General features: G+C 38.5%; 1 protein-coding gene across 4 annotated transcripts in view; it reads right to left on the reverse strand.

The window, feature by feature from the left end:
* The window catches only part of LOC149191613 (pentatricopeptide (PPR) repeat-containing protein), a 343,363-nt gene that overhangs the window by 27,434 nt on the left and 293,130 nt on the right, over positions 1-22,799 (reverse strand). For 3 of the 4 annotated variants that reach the window (XM_089404363.1, XM_089404360.1, XM_089404362.1), the window contains one exon: positions 12,891-13,384. In XM_089404363.1, the coding sequence (XP_089260489.1) occupies positions 12,891-13,384 (494 nt within the window). Of the gene's footprint in view, positions 1-11,010; positions 11,360-12,890; positions 13,385-22,799 lie in introns of those variants that run through there. The other variant, XM_089404361.1, reaches the window with a different exon arrangement.

Below are 22,799 nucleotides of genomic sequence, written 5' to 3' on the forward strand. Positions count from 1 at the left end.
CATACTATGCCCGAGGTGTTTTTCTTCAAGCCATAGAGGGCTTTCTTCCACCTGTATACATGAGATACCTTGATCATGATTCTCAAACTCCTCGAGTTGTTCCAAACCTGTGAACCAGCTACATGAGGGGAATGGTCCCCTTATAATATTTTCCTTCGGTACATTTCAGACATGTACCTTCATGCTTCTTTTGAATTCAGGCATCCTAGTCACCATTTGAGTCACAGACCTTCGGTGCTGAGTCAATGGACATGGTCTCCAGTGGACTTCATGCAACTTGATACAACCCTGAACTCAAAAGTATCTTTAAAAGATCTACGTACATTTCCATCGATAAGTGCCACCCTGTAACCTTTGACTTCCATTTCCGAGATGGACATCAGGTTCGATCAGGTACATAAAAGAGATTTTGGGGTTCCTTGCTTTTATGGAAGAGTCAATCATTTCCTTGATGACCTGCATTACCAGTCATTCTTTTGATCATGGAAGATGTCCCAGGAATGATTGCTATCTTCATCAAGAGATGTGTCTCTGCCATTCGGACACTCCTTCGCATAACGACCGAACTTATTTCAACAAGGCATCCGCCTTTCCTTCCACCCTTAGATCCGAACTTCCCAATGAAGTGATCTTAAGATGGACCATCAGAATCTTCCGCTGCACCATTCTGATAACATTCTTTGCTTTGACTTCACCCTAGGTGAATTATGAGGAACCCATTGATCCTTCTGTCTTGTCCCAACTGTCTTCGATGATTGCTCTTTCACTCTTTCTTGGGCATTGTCTTCACTCAGCTCCGATACCATGTTAAGATTAGGTATGTTCTATGCTAGAGCAATTTATTTAAATTTTCAGAGTTAGCAATCACATCAGCATTACGATAAACTGCAGATAGAACATAAATATAAAACGCAGAAGACAAGCCAAGACAAGAGGACACAAGATGTGGCGCGAGCCAGGGACAAACCCCACAATGTGTGGGGAAACCCTTTGATCAAATCTTCTTTTATCTTCAAAGTTCAGCAGAGAAAGAGAGAGAGAGATAGTACAATTACAACAGAAGTCAACACTTTGACTTGTCTAGATCTAAGCATAGATCATTTCCTATGACGACGAGATCAGTTGAAGACATTCTGATTCAACTGATACCTATCATCGTGTTGCATCTCGTCCTCTAGTTGCACTACTGCATATTGCCCCATGCTGTTGTCCAGGTCCATGATCTTTCTCAGACTAATGTGCATCATTATCATGTTGTTGCCCCTGCTAATGTATCATTGGACTGCCCATGCACATGATTTCATAGTGCTGCCCATCATGCTGCTGCCCATGCTCCATGTATTCGTTGCAATGCCCATCTACAATATATCATGTTGCTGCCCAAGACTGCATTATATATATGTGCCCAGATCATACAACGTTCTTATCTCTATGCCACCGAAGTTTATATATCTAAGCAATATCACTTTCTGAACACAGTATATAATCCCTGTTGACAGCGTTCCATTATATATATGACTGTCTACTACACCATATGTCTATGACTGTGTACAACAGCGTATGTATATTTCCATGACTCTGTATATCCATGACAGTGCTTTGATGTCTCCATGACCTGCATCGTATAAGTCTTCGTGAAACTATGTGACTAGATTCTCTATTCCTGGATCTATGTTGCCGGATCTACATACATCGAGAGTGTCAACAATTTGCCACGTGCCATGACTGCACCATACCCTTCTACGCTGCGAAATCCACATACATTGAGAGTGTCAGCGATTTCTGCGTGCCATGACAGCACCATGCCCTACTGCGGATTCCTTTACCTTGACAGCAGCTTTGTTACTCATTGCGGCTTCATTATCATGACCCTGTTCTCTACGTATGAACAGCGTATATGTGTCAACGTATATGAACAGCGTATTAACCTTTCAGCCCTGCGTAAAGACTGTGTATATATGAACTACATAAAGACTGTGTATTAATCTTTCAGCCCTGCGTAAAGACTGTGTATATATGAAACTGCGTAGATAGTGTCACAGCGTTCAGCCCTACGTAAATATGAACTGCGTAGATAGTCCTTCCATTGTGACGTATACCTGTATGTGGATTTTCCAGAGATTAACCAGCGTAATGAACAACGTAACAGCAAAGCGTATCAATGTATCATTGAACAACGTATCTATTGTATGTGTCATGACCTTCAGGAACTGCTTACAGATCCGAGAACATTATAGCCTCTATTGACTGCGATTTGATGACTGTGGCACCGTTGACAGTGTATAAGAGTTGTGCGAATGTTACATAGATGAACGTGGCTTCATGGTCCTTCATGACTAGTGTTATGACTGCTGCTCTTCCAGGAGCAGATTCTCATGTTGACTGCGGCTAAGGCACGTCTGAACTGTGGCACAGCAGAACTACGGCTAGATCATCATCTCCACAACGTACAACAGCTAGGGTATCATCCAAGGCCAACGTATTCTTCTTAGTGTCTCTCCTTCACCAATAACCCAAGACATGGAGAGGAGGAGATCACTTGAAGAATATGTGTGATCTAAATGACATCAAACCCTCTTTTATTTATACTAAAAATGTAGAGGTTGAATAGACACGTCGGTTGGGCTTCTAGAGCCTACATAAGTGCTGGTCGGCTTAATAATAATTACATAAACAAAATAAATTCATATCTCCATAAATACTTATCGGAATCGCATGATCTTTGGATCAATCCTACACCTCTCGACGAGAGGGATCCAATAAAAATATCAATTGCCATAAATAAGCCGACCCACATGGATTTTGGCCCTAGTTGCAAATTTAACACTATTTTTACGTTCACTTATGGGGCCGATTTATAAAATTGGTTGGGCCATCCCGCTTATACTTTTCTTGGGTCATCTTGATGAAATCTTTCATACCTCCTCACTCCTATGGAGTTAGAGGGACTGTCATATACCATTGGAAAGGTCTTGAAATAATATTTCCAACAATACATCCTATGCTCTCATTTGATCTAGGTAATTGGAGTAAAAATTCCTTCAAAAATAGGGTATCCAAAAGGAACATCAAAAATCCAAAAGCAATATTTCCAACAATCTTCATTTTCCAATCTTTATCTTGAACATAAGTAGTCTCCCCTATCTTTGACATCAATGACAACAAAATTTCCAACAACTACCCCCCTGTTCCCTCCTTCCCCCTCCCTTAGTAATTGATGACAACCCCTAGTCAATTCTATAATAATATTTCATAAATTCCTCTATCTGCAATTCTCCTTGTGCCTACAACTTCTCCCCTTTTGACATCAATGGCAAAGGGATGCTCCCCCTAAACTTGTGCTTCTCCTCATCAATAAATATTCTTTTGTATGCAACTTTTCTTAGTGTCTACAACCCTTCCTCTATTTGCAACTTCTATTAGTGACTACAAATGCTCCCCTTGTTCGCCATGACTCTTTATGTGACAACCTCGATCATTTTTCCAATTGTGAAATGCATTGTAAATAGTTGACAAAATGGGCTAAGTCAAGGGACATATATTCTAGAGGCTAGGGAGGTTACTGCCTGGGATGTTGACAGTTTTTCTTCCTGCACAAAAATATGAGTTGTTTTGACAACCATTGAATGCTTGTTGGTGAGTTTTAATGGCCCGATGTTTTCTGAATTGATTGGGTTGCAAGAGAAGGATGAAGGCCATCATTGTGTTGGAAAAAAATAAAAGGAAAAGGACAATAATTTAAAGGGAAGTAATGGGTAGACCGCCAACTCATGAGATGTATAAGCCACCCACTGCAACAAGCTAACCAACCATAATGAATCTAGGGGATAGATAGACAGGTGGCACCATTGGAAAGGTTGGCAAGACTGTGGCAGACAGAGGTCATTGTCTGAAGGGTATTCAAGCAGTTGGGGAATTGTGTAACAAAGAGAGGACTCACTTGAACAGTGATACAATGCTGGAAAAAAAAGGAAGGAGGCCATTTGAACAAGGGGGAGGAGAAAAAAACAAAGAAGGTAGAGGAAGGAAGATCTAAAGAGAAAGAGAAGAACACAACAACAAGATAAAGAGAAGAGAAATAAAAAATCCAAGGAAAGCGTAGAGTAGCCGAGAAAGTGAACTTTCAGTTGGCAAGAAGTCAAAAGGAACTCACTTCTAGGTGAGGGATAATTGCCTCTCAATTCCTTGATAGCCAATGGAAGGAGATGAGTTTCCTCTGAGTTTCCGAGGGTTGGGGTGGAGGAATTGTTCCTGGAAAATTCCTGGAGGATTTATGGAGACTTCCATTAGGGGAATTTTGAGGTCTAAAATGGACCTCATAAGAAAATTGTACAATGAAAATAAAATTTATAAAAACCAAGAGGAATCAAGATGATGATGTCAACCATGGAGGATGCCTCACCATTTTTGGAGTAAAAAAGTAAAAAAATAATAAAATAATAAAACTATTTTTTCAATTCGTATTTTCAACTTATCTCCCTAAGGTTTTACTCAAATTTCGAGTGGTAGTACTCACTGGATGCAAAATTTAACTCCTTATCCAAGGAGTACCCATGTTGCATACTTTCTATGGACACTGCTACACAAAAAATGAGAAATACATGAAAAATTTGATTGCAATCACATTTTTTCATTTATTTCTCATTTTTCGTGTAGCAAGGTCCATCAAAAATATGCAACATGGGTACTCCTTGGATGAGGAACCAAATTTTGCATCCAATGCGTGTTGCCACTTGAGATTTGAGTAAACCCATAGGGAAATAAGTTGAAAAAATAGTTTTTTATTTTTTCCTCCTTAACTTTGATGATGTAATCTAGTATTATTTTATTATTTCCACTATTATTTTATAATTTCCTTTGGAGGCCCATTTTAGACCTCAAAACTTCCCTAATGCTTGCTGAAGTTCGGTTTTACAATGGATTCTGGAATCCCCAAGTGGGTGGAACCACAATGTTGAAATCTGAAGGGTGGAGACAATAGGTCTCTAGACTCCTTGTGCATTTTGTTGACTGCAAATCGGTTGGTGGGTGGAGGTGGGAGGACCTCTAGAATCCCTGCTTCAACTAGTAGTTGAGTTTGATCCCTGAGCAAAAGACCCTTCGGTCTTTGGAATTTGGCTCTAGGGTGACAATTGCAAGTGAGAATTTGACTACAGTTGTCTATGGTTGGGTGGAGAGTCATTGTCCTAGACTTAGTTATCCAATAGTATTTGAGATAAGTAACTCTTGTGTTCTGCAAACACAATGAATATATGTTACATTTACTAATATGACCCCTTGTTATTGATGTATGAGGCACAGTTTGTGATTTTATTGTCTACAAGACTAACTGCTATGTTGGTGACACTATTTTAAAGGTACTAGAACAATGTGTGGTTTTATTGGTTATATTCTAGCAATAACCAACATGGAAATCCTCTCATATTGCAGTTACATGATTTTACTTTGATCATTGTAAGCTCTTTTTAACATTGTCTATGTTCTACGTAAAATAACGAAGGTTTATTTCTTCTTCTTTGGCCTTATTCGACAGGTTACATTATATGGTTTCTTTCCCAAGTTTTTCCCAAGATTTCATGTTTGTGCTTCTACCTTCTCATTTACTTGAGCTTAAAAAGGCCTTGTTTTTATGTGCTTTGAAAACATTGTTTCATACTCAATGATAACTTGAATTCATGTTCTCGCGACCCTAGGTTCTACACATGATATGTGCCTCTATGTTATGAAGATGATGATAATTGTTTCTGCATGGATAAGTACTCCATTATATGTTTCTTGGTGCTATGGTGATGATGGAATCTAGGTTTGTTAATCCTAGCATATTTCATATTCTAGGAAGGTTGGTTTGGAATGTACATTGTTCTTTCTACTTAGATACGGTTGTTAGACTCTACACCATGTTAATTACAATAATAACTTGAGCCCTGAGAGGAAGTTCAATCATCACACTAGTCCCAATTTATAGTGGTGAGACTATCGCTACATTAGCTATGTTTGATAACAAAGCCTGTATGGGTAACTTTGCAATTGCTTTATGTCATAGTAAACATATCTTTGAAAGAAAGTTTAATACTAGGCCCTATTTCTTAATATTCACTGTTGTTGACCTTCGCTTCTGGTCACAATTATGGAGACTACTCATGTTTCTATTAAATTGGTTCTTACAGGGTTGGATGGAAACAATTATGCAGTTAATAAATATTGGTTATCGAAGCATTGAATCAAGCAATGGGTTATTGGTTGCGGTTGTAAGAACCTCCTAAGGAAAAAATGTTGCAAGTAATAATCTAATGATCGCTTTGTTATGTTGATATTGTTTGCGCTTTAAAGACCTCCTTGAGGGTTGTAGCATGAATTTTTTGATAGTGGTATGATATTGTTGGACCTGAAATAAATGTAGGGTCTTAGCTTTTTAAACACAACTAATTATAATGGAACTTGGGTATGATACACTCCTTACAGTGAGCTAACTGATAACTTACTAAATGCATATGTATAGAGGTTGGATGGGTTGACTGAGTCCTGTTAAAATCTCAAGAGAGATAGCTCCAAGCTCATATAATTGTTTCTTTGTGACTGAGATCTTGAGATCTCAGAATCTTGGATCTCGTAAGTTTCTCGCAGCGCTACCTTCTACAAGCCTCCGAGATTGTATTGGCCAAGAACAGATTTCCGTCGAGTCATAGTTTTCGGCGAGAAAGGATTTTCATCTGAGAAGAGTTCTCACCAAGATGGGTTATTTCAGAGAAAGAGTTCTTCCTAAGGAAGACGTTCCCTGAGGTCGAGAGGTTTCTCGAGATGTAGTTCCCACCGAGAATCAATGTTGGAAACTTGCAGTGTCAAATGGAAGCTTTAGACCCCAACGTCTATGCCTTTACTCAATATAGTCATGTGTATAACCGTGGGTGGAGGGTCAACACAACGAACGATGAGGATTCGTCGGAGAAATTGACAAATGTAAACCTCGAGGGACTTTCCCTTGTGACGTTAGTAGGGGAGGGAGAAAGCCCCACCACGATCAGGATCGATGGAAAAGGAAGAAGAAACTATTTTAACGTCCATGAGGCTAAAAATAGCCTATGGGACAAATTGTTTCTTCATCTGCTTGATGTATTCAACCCTTTTTCTGTGAAGCTTCACAATAAATGCTCCCAGCTTCTCGACAAACCCCTCGCTAAATAGATTACCCCAAGAGCTAGCTCCTAGCATATCTGCATAACTTTCCTTGTTGTCTTTGAAGGCCTTGCATTCTAAAATGAAATGTTTTTCTGTTTCCACTTTTCCAGAAGAAGGAAAAGTGCATACTCTTTCCTCCCACACTTCTTTTGGCCTTTTCTAGTGCCCTACTTCACAACGGAGTTGATGAGAATTAGTCTTTAACTGAGCAATAAGAATTTTGGCTCTCCAAGAGATATTGGCCTCTATGTATGCTTTTGGTTGATGACTATGAGTGGGATTAAACACTTCAATATAGTACTTTTTCTTTCTTCCTAGCTCATTATCCCAAGCATGCTTGTGGAACTTTTCCATAACAAAAGCTTTTATCTCTTTGTTGTTTATGGGACATGCGTTCAAGCAAATACCCATTTACTAAACCATTTGTTATTTTGTTGCATCCAAGTTTTTTTTTTTTTTTTTTTTTGCACAATCTATGATTAAAGACAACCATAGGCCATCTACTCTCTTCCATTTGCTCATTTTTTTTAAAATACCTTATGACTCGCACCATAGCAATTGCTTCAATAGGAGCAACCCCTGTGTCACTTAACAAGATAGCATAACAAACTGCACTTTTAATCTTGAATTTGTTTGTAATCAAATGCTTTTGAATTTTCTCAATTTGTCTCCACTGTATGTTGGATGTATTGTTGGCCCATAGTTCACAACCATAGAGAATCATTGCAACCACTAGAAGCCTTAAAAGGGTTTGAGTGATTTTCCAGACCCATAACTCTGCCTCTGCACACCTATTTTGAAAAGCATAAAATGCTTTCCAACCCCCCAAAGTTCTTTTATTTCTACAACCATCCCAACATAGATTTTTGTTGAAGTCAATTTTGAGGTATTTGTAATCCGCAACTTCTTCTAGAATGTTGCTTTTAAAGTAGAACTTATGTTGATTATGTTTTCTTTTCTTAAAGAAAACCACTACTTTCGTTTTGCTAATATTGACTTGCATCCCCACACTTCTACAAAAATGCTCAAGGGATGGTAAATGCTCTTACAAACCAAGAGCCGATTTAGCAATAAGAATAAGGTTATCTTCATACAAAAGAAGCCTTATAACAAACTTGCCCAAATAGATATCATCACCCCCCTGCGAATTTAACCACTCCTCAAGCTTGTCAATATATAAGCCAAAAAGGGTAGGAGACAGTGGGCAACCTTGCTTGACCCTGATATCACTTCTAAAACTTTCAGAAGTGCCTGCTGAAGTTCTAATTTTGACTTTCATCTCTTCATATAGCCTATGCACAGTTGCTCCCAAATGTTCAGAAACCCCAAGTTCTTCCATTCTGTGCCAAAGCTTATCCCTAAGAACCGAGTCAAACACTTTTCTAAAATCAACAAAGCAACAAAAGACTTCTTCCTTTTTCTCCCAAACTTTTTCAATGATAAGCCTTAAAGTTATGCAACGATCAACTATGGAATGTTTAGGTCTAAAAACTACTTGCCCTTTAGCACCCTTATCTCTTTCTTCTGCCCACTTGCTAATTTTATTTTCTAGCATGCTTCCAAATAGCTTTACAAACAAAGGGTTTATCATGATGGTCCTATAATTGGAGGGATTATTGACGTCACCACTCTTGAAAAGAGGTAATGCCAAACTAGTTTTCCAATCTGTGGGAAGCCTCTGTTGTACAATGTTGTTGAAAATTTTTGTAATGTGAGGTGCAAGGATCTTTGAGCCCCACTTTAAATATTTTGTTTGGAGTTCAGCTAAGTCTTTTGCTTTTCCAACACTCAACTTCTTGATACCCATCTCCACCTATTGCACCATGAATAGTTCAGTGTCAGTGTTGACCAAAGGGGGAGGGCCAACCTTGGGATCCTACTCATTAAATTGTGTTGCATAGTCAAACCATTTAGAAGTTGTAATACTATTTCCAGTTTGTATCTTTTTCGATTGGAGCTCCTTCCAAAATAATTTGGGATTATTTTTCCCAAGAAAGATTAGTTCTTCCCTCCTTGGATGAAATGAGGGCAATTGACGATCGACATTTCAGCGAGGGTTCTTCCCTTACGACATCAATGGATGAGGTTCGAGGTCTCACCTACCGTCAGATGGATGGAAGGACGAAGGGTCATCAGATCATGACCTGGAATGTCGTGTGAATCCACGAGCATGGAGCAGGTAGCGCAAAAGACTAATTATTGTCGATCTCGTCACTTATCACGAGACGTCAGATGGCAAGACTATGTTGACTATATGATGACTATATAAGCACAAGAGGGGGACGACCACCTATGTGTCTATATATATAAGAATAAGCTAATATATATGTTATATTGGATCAATGCCCATGTTTATGCAGTGGCAGGGTAATACGAGGGCGTGGCATCAAAGCATAGGTGTAGGTGGTGTGGAGTAGTAATGTGCCACCTGGCGAGAGATATAGAGAGAATGGTACATTAAAAAATTAACAAAAATTTGAAGGAGCATAATTTGTAATCCAGAAGTCCAAATTGGGTAAAATTTTATATCACCGGAAACGTCTTGTACTAGGGAAGTTGGGTTATTAGAGTAAACACTTCACCGAGGGTAAGGTGGGGTGCTTACCAAAGAGTTGTTTTTACTCCTAGTTACAATTTGCCCCCCAAGATGTTAACACAAAATAATTACTTACTCTAATTGCTTACTTCTCCTTTTTCTGTAGCTAGACTCCCCCTATCAAAGCTATGTCTATTCGTCCCTACATGCAACATTTCCTTTTCTGTAGTTTTGCTCTTGATAGGGTATCCAAATGGGGCATCAAAATTGCTCTTGATGTTGGAAATATTGTTGTTATTGATGTCAAAGACAGAGAGACTACTTATGTCCAAGATAAAGATCGAAAAATTAAGATTGTTAGAAATATTGTTTTTGGATTTTTGATGCCCCATTTAGATACCTTATCTTTGAAAACATTTTTACTCCAATTACTTAGCTCAAACAGGAGCATAGGATATATGGTTGGAACGCTTATTTTGAGACATTTCCTAAGGTATATGGCACTCTCACTAGCTCCGTAGGAATGAGGAAATATGAAAATTTCGTCAAATTGTCTCAACCAAAGTACAAGCACGCTAACCCTACCAGTTTTACAAGTCAACCTCATAAGTGAACGTACAAACATTATAAATAAAGGGCATATAAGTTCATTTGAACACAATCCAAATAAGAAGAGATCTGTGGTTGTAAGAGGAGTTGATGAATAATCTTTGGGGTGATTCTTGGAGACTAAAGGTGGAAACCAAAAATAAGTTAGGCTTCTTGAATGCCCCTGAAATCTTCTTCAAACATGTTAGCTTAATATTTCCAATATATCTTACCTTCTATGATGTGTCGGAATCTGAAATCTAGAAGAGACAAAGAAGAGACCTCAAGGTACTTGTGATAGAAAGTTAAGACCTTCTTTTGCTATAAATTTGGAAATATTAGGAATTTAATGTTCCTTAATGTTCATGAAATATACTTCAAATAGGTCAACTTGACATTTTTGCTATAACTTTCTTTTTGAGATGTTTCAGACAATGAAATTTGGATGTGACAAAAAAATTCTCTAGACATATGTAAAAATTTCGTGCAACACAATGTTTATGCATATAGGATTAAAATGATAAAACTTGTTATTATATCTATATTCTATCTAAATTCTATTAGAACATTAATAAGACAATATAACAATAACTACGATATAACAAATATTTAAGTCTAATTTTTGTGGGCAGTGATCCACGCGTATTAAATTTCTAAAGCGCTTATTTGAAAAATATCTTTGGAGAAACCAAGACTGATGTGAGAATGACGTTATTTTTGGCCCCCATCTATATGTTGCTTAAAAGAAATTAAAAAATAGGTGATTCATAATAGCTAAAACCCTCTGCACACGAGACACCTCTAACGTTACTAGGTGGTGTATGATTCTTTTCCATGGAAGAGGAGTGGAAGATTCTGCCACGACTTCATATGTTCGTCCATTCTGTGAGTCAAGGGATTATGGAGTCCATGGATGATATAACAACTTAGTGAAGGAGCTTACCATTAGTTCATAAGTTTGTCCATTCAGCGACTTGAGACTGCAGTCCATGGATGATATGCCAACTCTTTTAATCAAGCACGCATGTCAACTTACAATTCTTTTCCTTATGCCGAGCCCTTATAATACATAATAAATTAAACATTTTAATGTCGTACAAAGACTCGCTTCTTTCTTTCTATATATATAGCACAGCCATACTTAACAAAGAAGGTTTCTCTGCAATGTATTGCGCGGCGCAGAGAAAAGAAAAGCAATTAAAAGTCTGACAACAGAGGATAAATTCCAGATGTGTTTCTACAAATGTTTATTAAGAATCAACTCGCATCAATTTTAGTGTGAAATAGCATAGTGGAAAAAGCCTAAAGAAGTTTGGAAATAATTGGTGTATACATTTTGCACATTTAGGGCAGTGGAATCGAAAAACATTTCATTTTCAAATGTGATGCATTTAAAGACATCGGAGAAAGTCATGGGAATATATTATCATCCGTTTCTTGGCATTGTCTTTTCAGCGAGGGGATTGTTGGAAGGTTGGGCCAGCGCATCATCAATTTGAATAAGAAAAAGATTGAATTGCAAAAGACGAAAAACAGGGAATTGATGGTCCCATAAACTATTTTTAATCTCGTAAACATTTTTTTTATTTTTTATTTTCATTATAGTGAATACAAAAAATAGTTGTTACAATATAAATATATATTATTTTAAGGAACACATTCAATTTGAAAGACACTAAAGATGGTTGCGGGGAATTTTCTGTACTTTTTAAATAATAATAGGCATCCAATTCAATATCAGTGACTGTCCATTACCCATTATTATTATTATCCACATGGATAGATAGGAGAGGTGAGGTCATGTCATATCATGAGTGGATGATGGAGCTAAGTATGCAAAGCGGAATATTAGTTTGCAAGGAAGTTGGAAGGCGCTCATCATCTCCTCTGTCAGCAGTAAGCGAGGGAGGATAATGAATTGTAGCTTTACCACATAACAGATCTGAGTACAGCGCTAATGAATTTTCAATTTGTAATCATCGCCATTCTCAGGGATCATCGCCATAAAAAGTAGTTTCGTAGCATTATAATAAACTGCCTCTTTTGACACTAGCAAATACTTTAAGTTGCAAATTGCAATGTGCAACGCTTTTTTTTTATGCTTTAAAAATTGCTTTCATTCCATATATACATTCGATAATATAATGTTCTAATAACCAGATGGCCATATTAACATTATACTCGTAGAAGTGGCCATTTTTCAAATTTAGAATGAAGCAACAGCTCTGGAGCTTTAGAAGACCTCCCTGATTGCATCCATGAATAGATGGAATTCTATCCTACTATATACGTTTATCCCTCATGGAATGATAAAATAGATCATGTATACGCATTCCGACCAAGAAACAACCACACATACGGGTGAGGCTGAGACAAAAATTAAGAAATGGTACTGGGATGTTAAAGATACTGAAATTTTACACACAACACAAGCTGTTGGGATATCCAAAACACACAATACATTGGTAATAAGGTGACAAAGAGGACGATGAGTGGGAATCCAAAATTCTTAAAAATTGATCTGCCTGTCAACAAAGTGCAATAGCAAGCAATGCATAGCTTCATTTTCTCTAAAGGAGCATTTACTTACTCCAAAGTGCGAAAATGAAGACTTTCATCCAAAACTTCAAAGTCTGGTCCATCCTCCTCATCGGAGTCCATATCATCATTAGTATCAAGGCTTTTGTGATTCCTCTTGTCTAAGTACCAGCTGGGGGGAAATACCTTTTCCACAGCATTTGTCAGTTGAGCAGGCACCGCTTCCAGCCTCCCTAAGCTCTTGCTCCAGTGGATGGCTGTCCCCAGGTCTACGCTGAATCCAAGATCTGACATCTCTTTGCTAATTTTCAGGATACCTGTGTACGCAGAGTTTTTAGCAACAGTAGCCCTTGATAATAATGACGTCATTAAACAGTGATATACAGCTTGGTCAGGTTCCAGTCCTGCTTGTTTCATCTCTTCGAAGCACGTCAATGCTTTGTCTGGATAAGAAGCTAAAGCCCATCCATTTATCAAAGCTGTATATGTTTTGATGTTAGGCTTCATAGCCAAACTTGCCATTTCTTCAAGTGCAGCCATTGCTCTCTGCATGCAATACAACTTTAAAATTCAGAGAAAAGTTTCTTATTTAGATCCGAGCAAGCAATTTGACAAAGCATTCATATGCTTGAATTATGTGTACTAATCTAATTTATTTGAAATTGTCTACAAAATACGAAAGCAACAGAAAGGAAATACACTCAGCATGCTAACATAGCTAGGTTGTAACAGGTCTGCAATGTGTGTGCTTCAAGATGTCTTACAGATGTGTTACACTCACAACCCCTCGAAGAAAGGTCACATACATTGTTGGAACTTGGGAGTGCACTCTTTAATAAAATTCCGGAAGTCATGACTGAAAAACAGCCATTTCTAAAGCACTTCCAAAATCTCCACAAGCGAGGCAAAGGCAGAAAATCATCTCTCTCTAAAACAGTGCGACTAGTCTTGGTTGCATTTAATTTCAGTTGCAGCCATATGGCAAAAGATCACATGAATTGCAGCCTGGAAAGAAATCAAGTTATGGTGTAGATTTTGAGCATTTTGATAATGTATTAGGTTGCAAGCCTTTGAATTCAATTGCTTTTTGTGACAAGAATATTTTAGATATTGGTCTTGGTGAACTTTATTAAATATTTGTATGATAAATTCATTCCAATGCTATTTCAGGATGTAATCATTTAAGAATATAAAATGCATTTAGAGAATCAACTTAAACTCAGTACTTGTTAAGGGAAAACTTGACTATTTTTCACAAGGGCCTGTGGCAAGCATACTTACACATAATTCTGGATTAGTGTTACATCTCGAACTGCCTAGGTCCAAATGCATTTAGAGAATCAACTTAAACTCAGTACTTGTTAAGGGAAAACTTGACTATTTTTCACAAGGGCCTGTGGCAAGCATACTTGCACATAATTCTGGATTAGTGTTACATCTCGAACTGCCTAGGTCCTAATCTAATGTTTGTCCTAGGGGTGTTGAAAGTTTGAAACATGCGATGGCATCTACATGTGAAATTAATGCGTGCAAAATACACATGTGAAAGATGTGGCAGGTACAGATGTGGCACTTTGAGGTGTCGTAAATTAATCATAATATCTCAGGGAGTTCCAAAGAATACTATGGTCATGATGATGAATTTGGAGGCTACAGTTGTTACAAATATTGTGGCATCACTCAGTGTCGTCATAGTATCTAAGGAAATTACCACAAACCTTAAGGAATTACAATATGGAAGGAGAATGGCTACAAGTGCCATGTCGAATATTGAGAGTCGAATCTCGTGTTTTAGAATGTTGTCAACAATATTGTACCAAATATCAGAAAGGGATATTGGTCGTTACAATCACCATGACGAGAGAGGAAGTTGCATTGCATAATAAATCGCCTATACTCCCTCTCTAGTGGGTCTATTATTCTAAAGTTATTTTGATGTATTAGAATATTTTAAAGAAATTCCAAAGAATTCCTTTGGTTTGAAAGTCTGTAAATAAATCTTGTGTTGCATGTTGCTGGAGTCTAGATTGGTCTAGTTGTGATAATCTCCATCACTATCCTTGTTAGATGCAGAAAGTGCACTATTATTGATAATGAAAATGCCAATGAGATATTTCCTAAACATCTTAATAATTTCTATTAGCTTTTGGGGTTATAGGAAAAGTGTTACACCATGCTTCCGGGTGCCTCATGAGATGTGTTGATTTGGGGTAGCATCAGATGTGCTCTAGGCCTCAAATTTTGTAACGAGGCTTGGGCACATGTATTCCAAAAAACCCAGAAAGCATTTTGGGAAATTCCACCCAAAAACGATTTTATTAAAATAATTGATATTTTTTAATAGGACCCTAAGTCTAAACTTAGGAAATTAAAAATATTAAAGGGTATTAATCTAATTGTGGGTGTAACTTCTAAAAGAAGATGATGATCAAGCTAAAATGATCTTAGCCATTGATTAGTTTTTAATTTGAGTTGTTGAATGTCAACAAGAAGATTATTTAAGGAAGTTTGAGGGTCATTTGAAAACACACCAAGAGATCAAATGATCGAATTTCTGAAGTGAGAAGTTCTCAGGAGGAAGTTCTAATACAGGAGATTTCTTGCAGTTGAGGGGTAGGGATAGAATGTGGAGAGAGAGAGAGAGATTTTCTCAGCCGGAGAATCATCAGCAAAGAGAGACAGAAAGAGATCTGGTAGCTCTCATGTAGAGGCTGATGCAGGGCCATGAAGGGCCACATAGAGGCAACACAGAGGGTGAGAGAGAGTCTGAGATTTTGTTGGGCAGAGTCAATTTCAAAATGTAATGTTCCAAACTTAACAAACAGTGATATACAAAAGCAAATACAATTCGTACACGAAAGAATTAAACGATAAGGAAATTCTCAATACCGATGTTTTAGAACTCCGACTCGGTATCGACTCGGCCAACTCGATTTCAATGACTCGATGGTTGTTAAAAGCACATTAAATATTTATTTTTTTATAAAAAACATAATTTTAAAGATTTTCATTCATCGTTCCAAACACACAGCGTTAGAATATAGATAGAAAACAACATATGATCAAAGCAGGCTCATGTATATATCCATTATATCAAAATGGCACCCAGTGCACTGTCCAATACATACATGATGATGATATAGAGATCAAAACAAAAACACATAACCAAGGAGGCTAGAAATGGCCTCTACAACAAAAGTAAATTGTGACCAGTACTACTGGCTAGTGGCGTCACTGGCTACTGCTAGAGGAGCCAAGATCATCTGGATCAACCTCTGGATCAAAGTCAGACAGGGGGCCCCATGGCTCCTCATCATCATCTCCAACTACAACTGTAGAAGTGGTAGCACTAGTAGGTTGTGCAGCAGCTGCAAGCCGAGACAAACGAGATATGCACTTCTGTCGTGGCTCCACAGAAGAAGCACTTGCAACTGGAGGACTTGGGGCTGGCCTTGAGGCTGGTACAAGTGGATCAGGATCTGCATTCAGCTGAACATAATATTCGAGTGTTGCCTCCACCTGTAAATCCAAATCAAGATCCTCATCAAAATCAAACTCTGTTGGATGACTCTCCACTACCCAATCTGATGTTGGATCAATGTCTTCCAACACAATGGGACCTAAATCAGGGCTTTTGTTTAGCAATTGGTTGTGTCTGAGCCAGAGGTTGTATTGGACATAGACTAGATCATTTAACCGTTTTTTATCCAAATGGTTTCTCTTCTTTGTGTGAATCCTTTCAAAGACAAACCAATTGCGCTCACACCCAGTAGCACTGCAAGTTTGACTCAAAATATGAATTGCAAACCTCTGCAATTCAGGACAATGGCTACCAAAAGCCTCCCACCATTGTGCTACAAAAAACATAGGAATGTAATGAGTTAGCTCAACATTACAAATTATATCCAACTTTCAAATTATAAACAATTTAACGAAATAAGTATTAAGAATTTGAAATTGAAATCTTTGTTTACCTAGCTCATCTACTTCCCTTGCAATCTTTGCTAGGTTCTTCCCAAAGGTACCTAAGGCACTACTGAAGGTTGTGGCATGTCAATGTAGCTCCAGCTGATCACACTCCAATGGGATCATGCGATCAATGCAGTCAATCAATCCATCTCTAACCTCCCCCTTCAAAGCTCCTGTCGGCTACACTTTATAATAATACCGTGGGTTCAAAAAATACCCAACTGCATGTATAGGGCAATGGAGTTGATTGTTACATCTTTCATCAATGATTTCCCAAATGGGTCCATACTTAGCCACTTTATCCTTGTATGCCCTCTTTATATGCTCCTTTGTTTGATCCATAGCCTCATAAATGAATCCTATAGCCAATCTTTCCCCATCCACCAACCGCAACACCTTAACTAGTGGCTCAGCAAACTTAACAATCTTTGTTGCCTTTCTCCAAAATATTTCTTCATTAACTTTCTTTTTCAATTCTTTGCCTTCCAGTTTGTGAGACCACTGGCTTTGATTCCATTCTTCACTGGAAAAAATCTTTTGCAGGTTTCTATGTTGTGAAAGCATAGATTGCAATGTCAAAAAATGAGTAGCAAATCTAGTGATGGCAGGCCTAATAATATCCCTGCCCTCTGTGTGTTTCCTCATCAGGCTCAAAATCCATGAATGGTTGTAGATAAATTTTGTTATGTTTTTGGCATGATCTACAGTGTTTTTGACCCAATCTAATTTGCCAATATCCTCAAGCATGAAGTCTATGCAATGTGCAGCACATGGGGTCCAAAAGATGGTTTTGTGCTTTTCCTCTAACAGTTTACCAACAAGAACATAGTTAGAGGCACTCTTTGTGATGACTTGAACAACATTAGCCACCCCCACCTCCTCAACAACCTCATCCAATAGCTGAAACAACAATTATCCATCTTTTACCTTCTTAGATGCATCAACTGATTTTAGAAACATGGTTCCCTATGGGCAGAAGATAAGAAAGTTTATGATGGTACGGTTTCTTTGATCAGTCCATCCATCTAACATGATGGTACATCCTGTTCTTGCCCATGAGTCCTTGAAATCTTTCAAATACTCATTAATGGAGGCAATTTCTTTCTACAAACGATACCCCCTTAGCTCATGCATAGTAGGGCCTTTGAAGCCTTTTCCAGCAGCATGTATGGCATTAAACATAGGTTCATAATATGGTGAATGAGAAGCATTAAAGCGGATATCAGCATCATACCACCATCTAGCTATGTAGTCACAAACAATCTCCCTCAATTCTTTCTTCCAATGGTCATCTAAAGTGGGCTGCAAATGACTTCTACTAGGTTGAGGACCATGTGCATCTGATGGAGAGAAGGGAGTAGATAACTTTTGATATTCATATCACCCTTTTTCATTTTACCCTTTCCCTTTTCTTGAATAGACTCAAAAGAGGCAGGAACATATCGGAAGGGGTTGGATGCATCAGTATAAGGGATAGAGGAAGAACCCTCAAAATCAAAATGGGGGTTGGTAGCCAGCATTTTTTGTATATTCCTCTTCCTCCCAATTTCAGCCTCTAACTCTTTTTGCCTAGCCTTATTTTCTTTAAACTTCTCAAAGCTGGGTAACAAATCCTTCCTAATCTCCCCAATTTCTGGTGAGGTACATGGAGTAATGTGGCCTCTAATCCCCGCCAAGTGTTGTTTCAGCCTATTAATGCCCTCAGAACCTTCCTTAATTTTCCTATGGCAAACTTTGCAATGCATTTGACTATCAACCATTTCAACATATGCCCAAGCAACATCTTTCACTCTAGGTGCCATTTTTTGACTTGGAAATGAAAGCAAACAATCTGAAAATGAAAACAAAAAACAAAAAAAACATTGATTCAATGTTCATTTCTTTCACAAAAAACACTCTTTAGGATTTCTAGATTTGCACATAAAATTTAATAAGCAAAAAATATTTTTACAAGTGAAAAAAAATACCTCCAGGCACAAACTGCCTCCTCAAGCTTGCTCCAAGAAACCAACTCTCAATGCTGCTCCAAAAACAAATTCAACAACTCCTCACAAACTCTCACTAAAATTCTCACTCAAATGCATGAGATGGCTGTGAGAGAATGAGAGGGTTTGAGTGGGTTAAATAGGGTTTAGGAGAGGGGAATGGACCCCAAAGTCCAAATAGGCAAACTATAAACCGGTTTGGAGTCCCCCAAAAAAAACTTTTTGTTTAAATCGCAGTTTTTGGGTTTGTGTGGGTCGCTGTCACTAACTCGGCCGAGTTATGGTGGGCTCGACCGAGTCGGCCGGGTTAATACTGAGCTGGTCGAGTTGTTAAACAACTCGGTCGGCTCGATATTAACCCGGCCGGCTGAACCGAATCCAAGGCCGAGTCACAAATTCAAGGCCTGGCTCAGACCAACTCGACCGAGTCGGTTTCGAGCTAGCCATTTTTTAAAATAGAGCTCAATACACATCAAAAATGAGAACCAACTGAGCCATTTTATTAATGAAAGGGAGCAAGTACAATAGTGTGGAAAATGCACCGAGGCTTGCGTCAAGGGCAAGCTTGATAGTACCCAAGTGTCAAATAGCAATCTCAATGCTAGAAAGTAACTGCTCCTCTAATGCTCTGCACTGTCTTCCAGTAAGTTGTAACTACAATTGCTGGCTAGAAAGGAGCTGAAAGAAACCCCATCTCCAATGCTCAAAAAATGATGAAACTTCAACCATAAGCTCGTTGACCAAAACCCACAAAAACTTAGAAAGGGTTTGACCTATCTCCAAGCCAAAGTCGAACCCACAAAATGGTGCAAATTCCCCAGCTAACTAGCAATTTGCTCTGTTATAAGAATTAGGATTTCAAGCCCAAATATCATCCAAAAAATTCTGAAATTTTAACCACAGAGTCCTCTCAAAAAACCTAGAAAAACCCAGAAATGGTTTGGCCGGATTTTGACCTTCCAAAATCAACCCCCAAGAGGCCCTACGCCCTCCAAAACTGTTGAAGCACACAACCTGCAAATATACCAACAAAATCCTCCTCCAATGCTTCGGAAAAGTAGCAATCACCTCCACTAGTGTTTCCCTTGTCTCTCCCGACAAGGCTTAGCCTCAATAGCTAAGATTCCACCTCCCACGTGTGCACAATATTATCCCTCTGCGCTGGCCCAAGAAGTGCCAAAACCCCATTGAATATAAGTTCTCTCTCTCAGGTCAAAAACTCATCCAAAATGCAACAAACACCCAAGCCTCCCTTCTAGAATTTCTCCCATCCAAATCTCCTTTGAGAGATGTCGAAATCATAACTCGGCCTCTCCTCATTGCATCCTCTAGGAATACACACCACCTAGAGACACTAGATACAAATGTTGGAAATCACAATGAAAACCTCCTTTGAAAGAATGTAGATGAACCTCTCTAGGGTGGCACTCGAAGTCCCCCGAAGAAAGAGTGAGCTCTCCGCTTGAAGAACTCTTGCTAAACAACAAGTGACTCAGCTAAGTAACTCGGGCAACCAAAGAGAAATTCGATATGCCAAAGATGATTAAATGAGGAGAGCTGCCTTCCTTACATAGATTTTGTGGAGCACTTTTCCCTCCAATTCTTCCTCCATCGTGGGCCCTCACTTAACCATCTCCATGCAAAACTTAACCACAACCAAAATAACTTTTCCTAAGTCTAATCTCCTAATAAAATTGGATGGGACCCACTAACTCCAAAATTGGCCCCATAATATAAAAATTAATCTTGTTCCAAAATAATTTAGGAAAGGACATGACACAGAAGCCGGGAGCCGGGGTGTGAGACCGGGAGGCTGAGAGCAGTGACTCCGGACAGTAAATCAATTAGTTCGTTGGGTGACGTGGTGTCTAAAGGGGTTGACACAGGGACTGCGTGAGGACTGTGCAAAGGCAGCATAGGGCCTGCTAGAGGCACCTCATCTAGTGTCCAAATCAACCGAGATTTTTCTCAGTGATTGTGTGAGGTAATCTCACAAATCTTTATGCCAGTATTTCTCTCTGTAACTGAATAACCCTTGAGGTATTTAGAGATGTATTCAAAATTTGCTACTGCTTAATAATAATAAACCCTCAGAGTTGTTGCACCGGTTTTCCCGCATTGGGTTTTTCCAGGGACATTTGTCCAAAAATAATGGTGTCAATTGTGTTGTATTTTTTTTCTTGCTCATTCTCTTGTTTTTGCATAACATTTAATTAAGTGAAGGTTGCAATGTATATGTTTCGATATTTGTCGTAGGAAATTGCAAATAATTTGGTTGATTAAGTTAACAAATAGAAGAAACATTATCAATTGTTGCAGTAAGGATTCTGGTTGAGGAATTTTCACAAGATGTGTGGGTGCAATGTGAGTTGACTACCCTTGGTTCTAACAGGAAGGCCATACACATTGGAGAGAGTTTATTCGTGGATTGCTATAACTTGACTTGAGGCTTATGTCACGCGCTTCATTGGGAGGATAAAGATCTATGTGGTTTGGTGACATTCTTCATGAGGCATGCACATTGGAGGGGTTGGTTTCTTGTTTGTGAGGAAACCCATTTGGAAGAGGAACACCGAGCATCTAGGAAGAGAGAATTGAGTCCTAGGTACCATGGAGGCTTGTGTTGTGACTTGAGGATGCTTTGGTTGAGGAGTGTTCATGTAGGTGTGGTGAACCCGAAGGTACACATGGCTTAGAAAGGAGCATTGGAGCAATGGAGGCCAATGGAGGAGGAGCATTGGACACTTCTTGTGGAGCACTCACCTTGGGAACCTTGCTTGGTATACGTGCATACCTTGGAGCTTGACATGTGTCACTTAATGCGGGAATGCTTCACATGTGAACCTAACTAGTGTTTAGTTATGTTGCTTGTTGTGGGCATGGTCCACTTTATTATTGTTGGCCTCCCTCACCTTTTATATAAATAAAGCGAGGAGAGACTATATTCATAATTCATATTGATTGCATACTTGTATTAGAGATGTGAAAGCTAAAGCAAATTTATCCCTTTTACTTGTACTCTTCTTTATTGCACTTCACTCTCTTAGTTTTTATTTGCTAGGGTTGTTGAGTTGATTCAAGAAGAAGACTAGGGTTAGGGTTTACCCTAAGAAGATAAGGGAAGCTAGTGTTTGGGAGAAAACCCTAAAGGAGCGAAAGGGGCACTTGTTCTTGTAGTTCTTGTAAAAGAAGAAGACTAGGGTTATGTGGCATTTGGAAACCCTATCACTACTTGGAGTGCTTGATATGGAGACTATCTTGATTCTTGTTGTTTCATGTACACTTGTGGGATGCAAGTGTAGGTGCGAAGGAGCACTTACTAGTGTGCATGCTTGTTTGGTGTAGATATTTGGTGGAATGATCAGCTTTGGTTAGGAGTGATCCCTAGATAGGGTTTGGAAACCATGACTTGTACTAGCTTGTATTAAGTTGTTGATATGTGCTTGTTGTTGATATATATATATATATATGAAACTGCTTTGCATCCCAACCTTGCATAATTGCAGATTTGGTTTTCCGATTATGTTCTCATTGTGACAAAGTAGTTTCTGGTGCTAATTATGCATGTTCATTTGATATAACATTGAGCAGATTTTGTTAAGTGATCAACAAACACATAAAAGCTAATTGACCACATTTATGGCTGTCATAAGTTAGTTTTCAAAGCTGGTTTATGTTTGGAAATGTTTCCTAAGCGCTGGAAACATTGTTCCCTTCAAGTACACTTGTAAGGAAGTTAAGTGTATTTGGCCATAAGAATTCTGAGCTTTTACACATATGGACCCTGTTCTTTGAGATTAAAATTGTCATTTATATTTCAGATTGAGCCCCAAGGCTGAAAGCTCACAAGAAATAGATCCAGGGAACCTCAAGATTGAGGTGAAATCTATGAATTTGCATTATATATATATATATAACAAGTAATTAGGAAATGACATATTCCAAAGGACATGACTCTTCATGAAAGGGCATTTGTAATATTCCTAACGGAAATATTAAGTGAATAA

Source organism: Pinus tabuliformis, chromosome 2_2, assembly GCF_031772625.1.
Source record: "Pinus tabuliformis cultivar Carrire ecotype Pingquan chromosome 2_2, CPIR1, whole genome shotgun sequence".
In the NCBI taxonomy this organism is placed as follows: Eukaryota; Viridiplantae; Streptophyta; class Pinopsida; order Pinales; family Pinaceae; genus Pinus; species Pinus tabuliformis.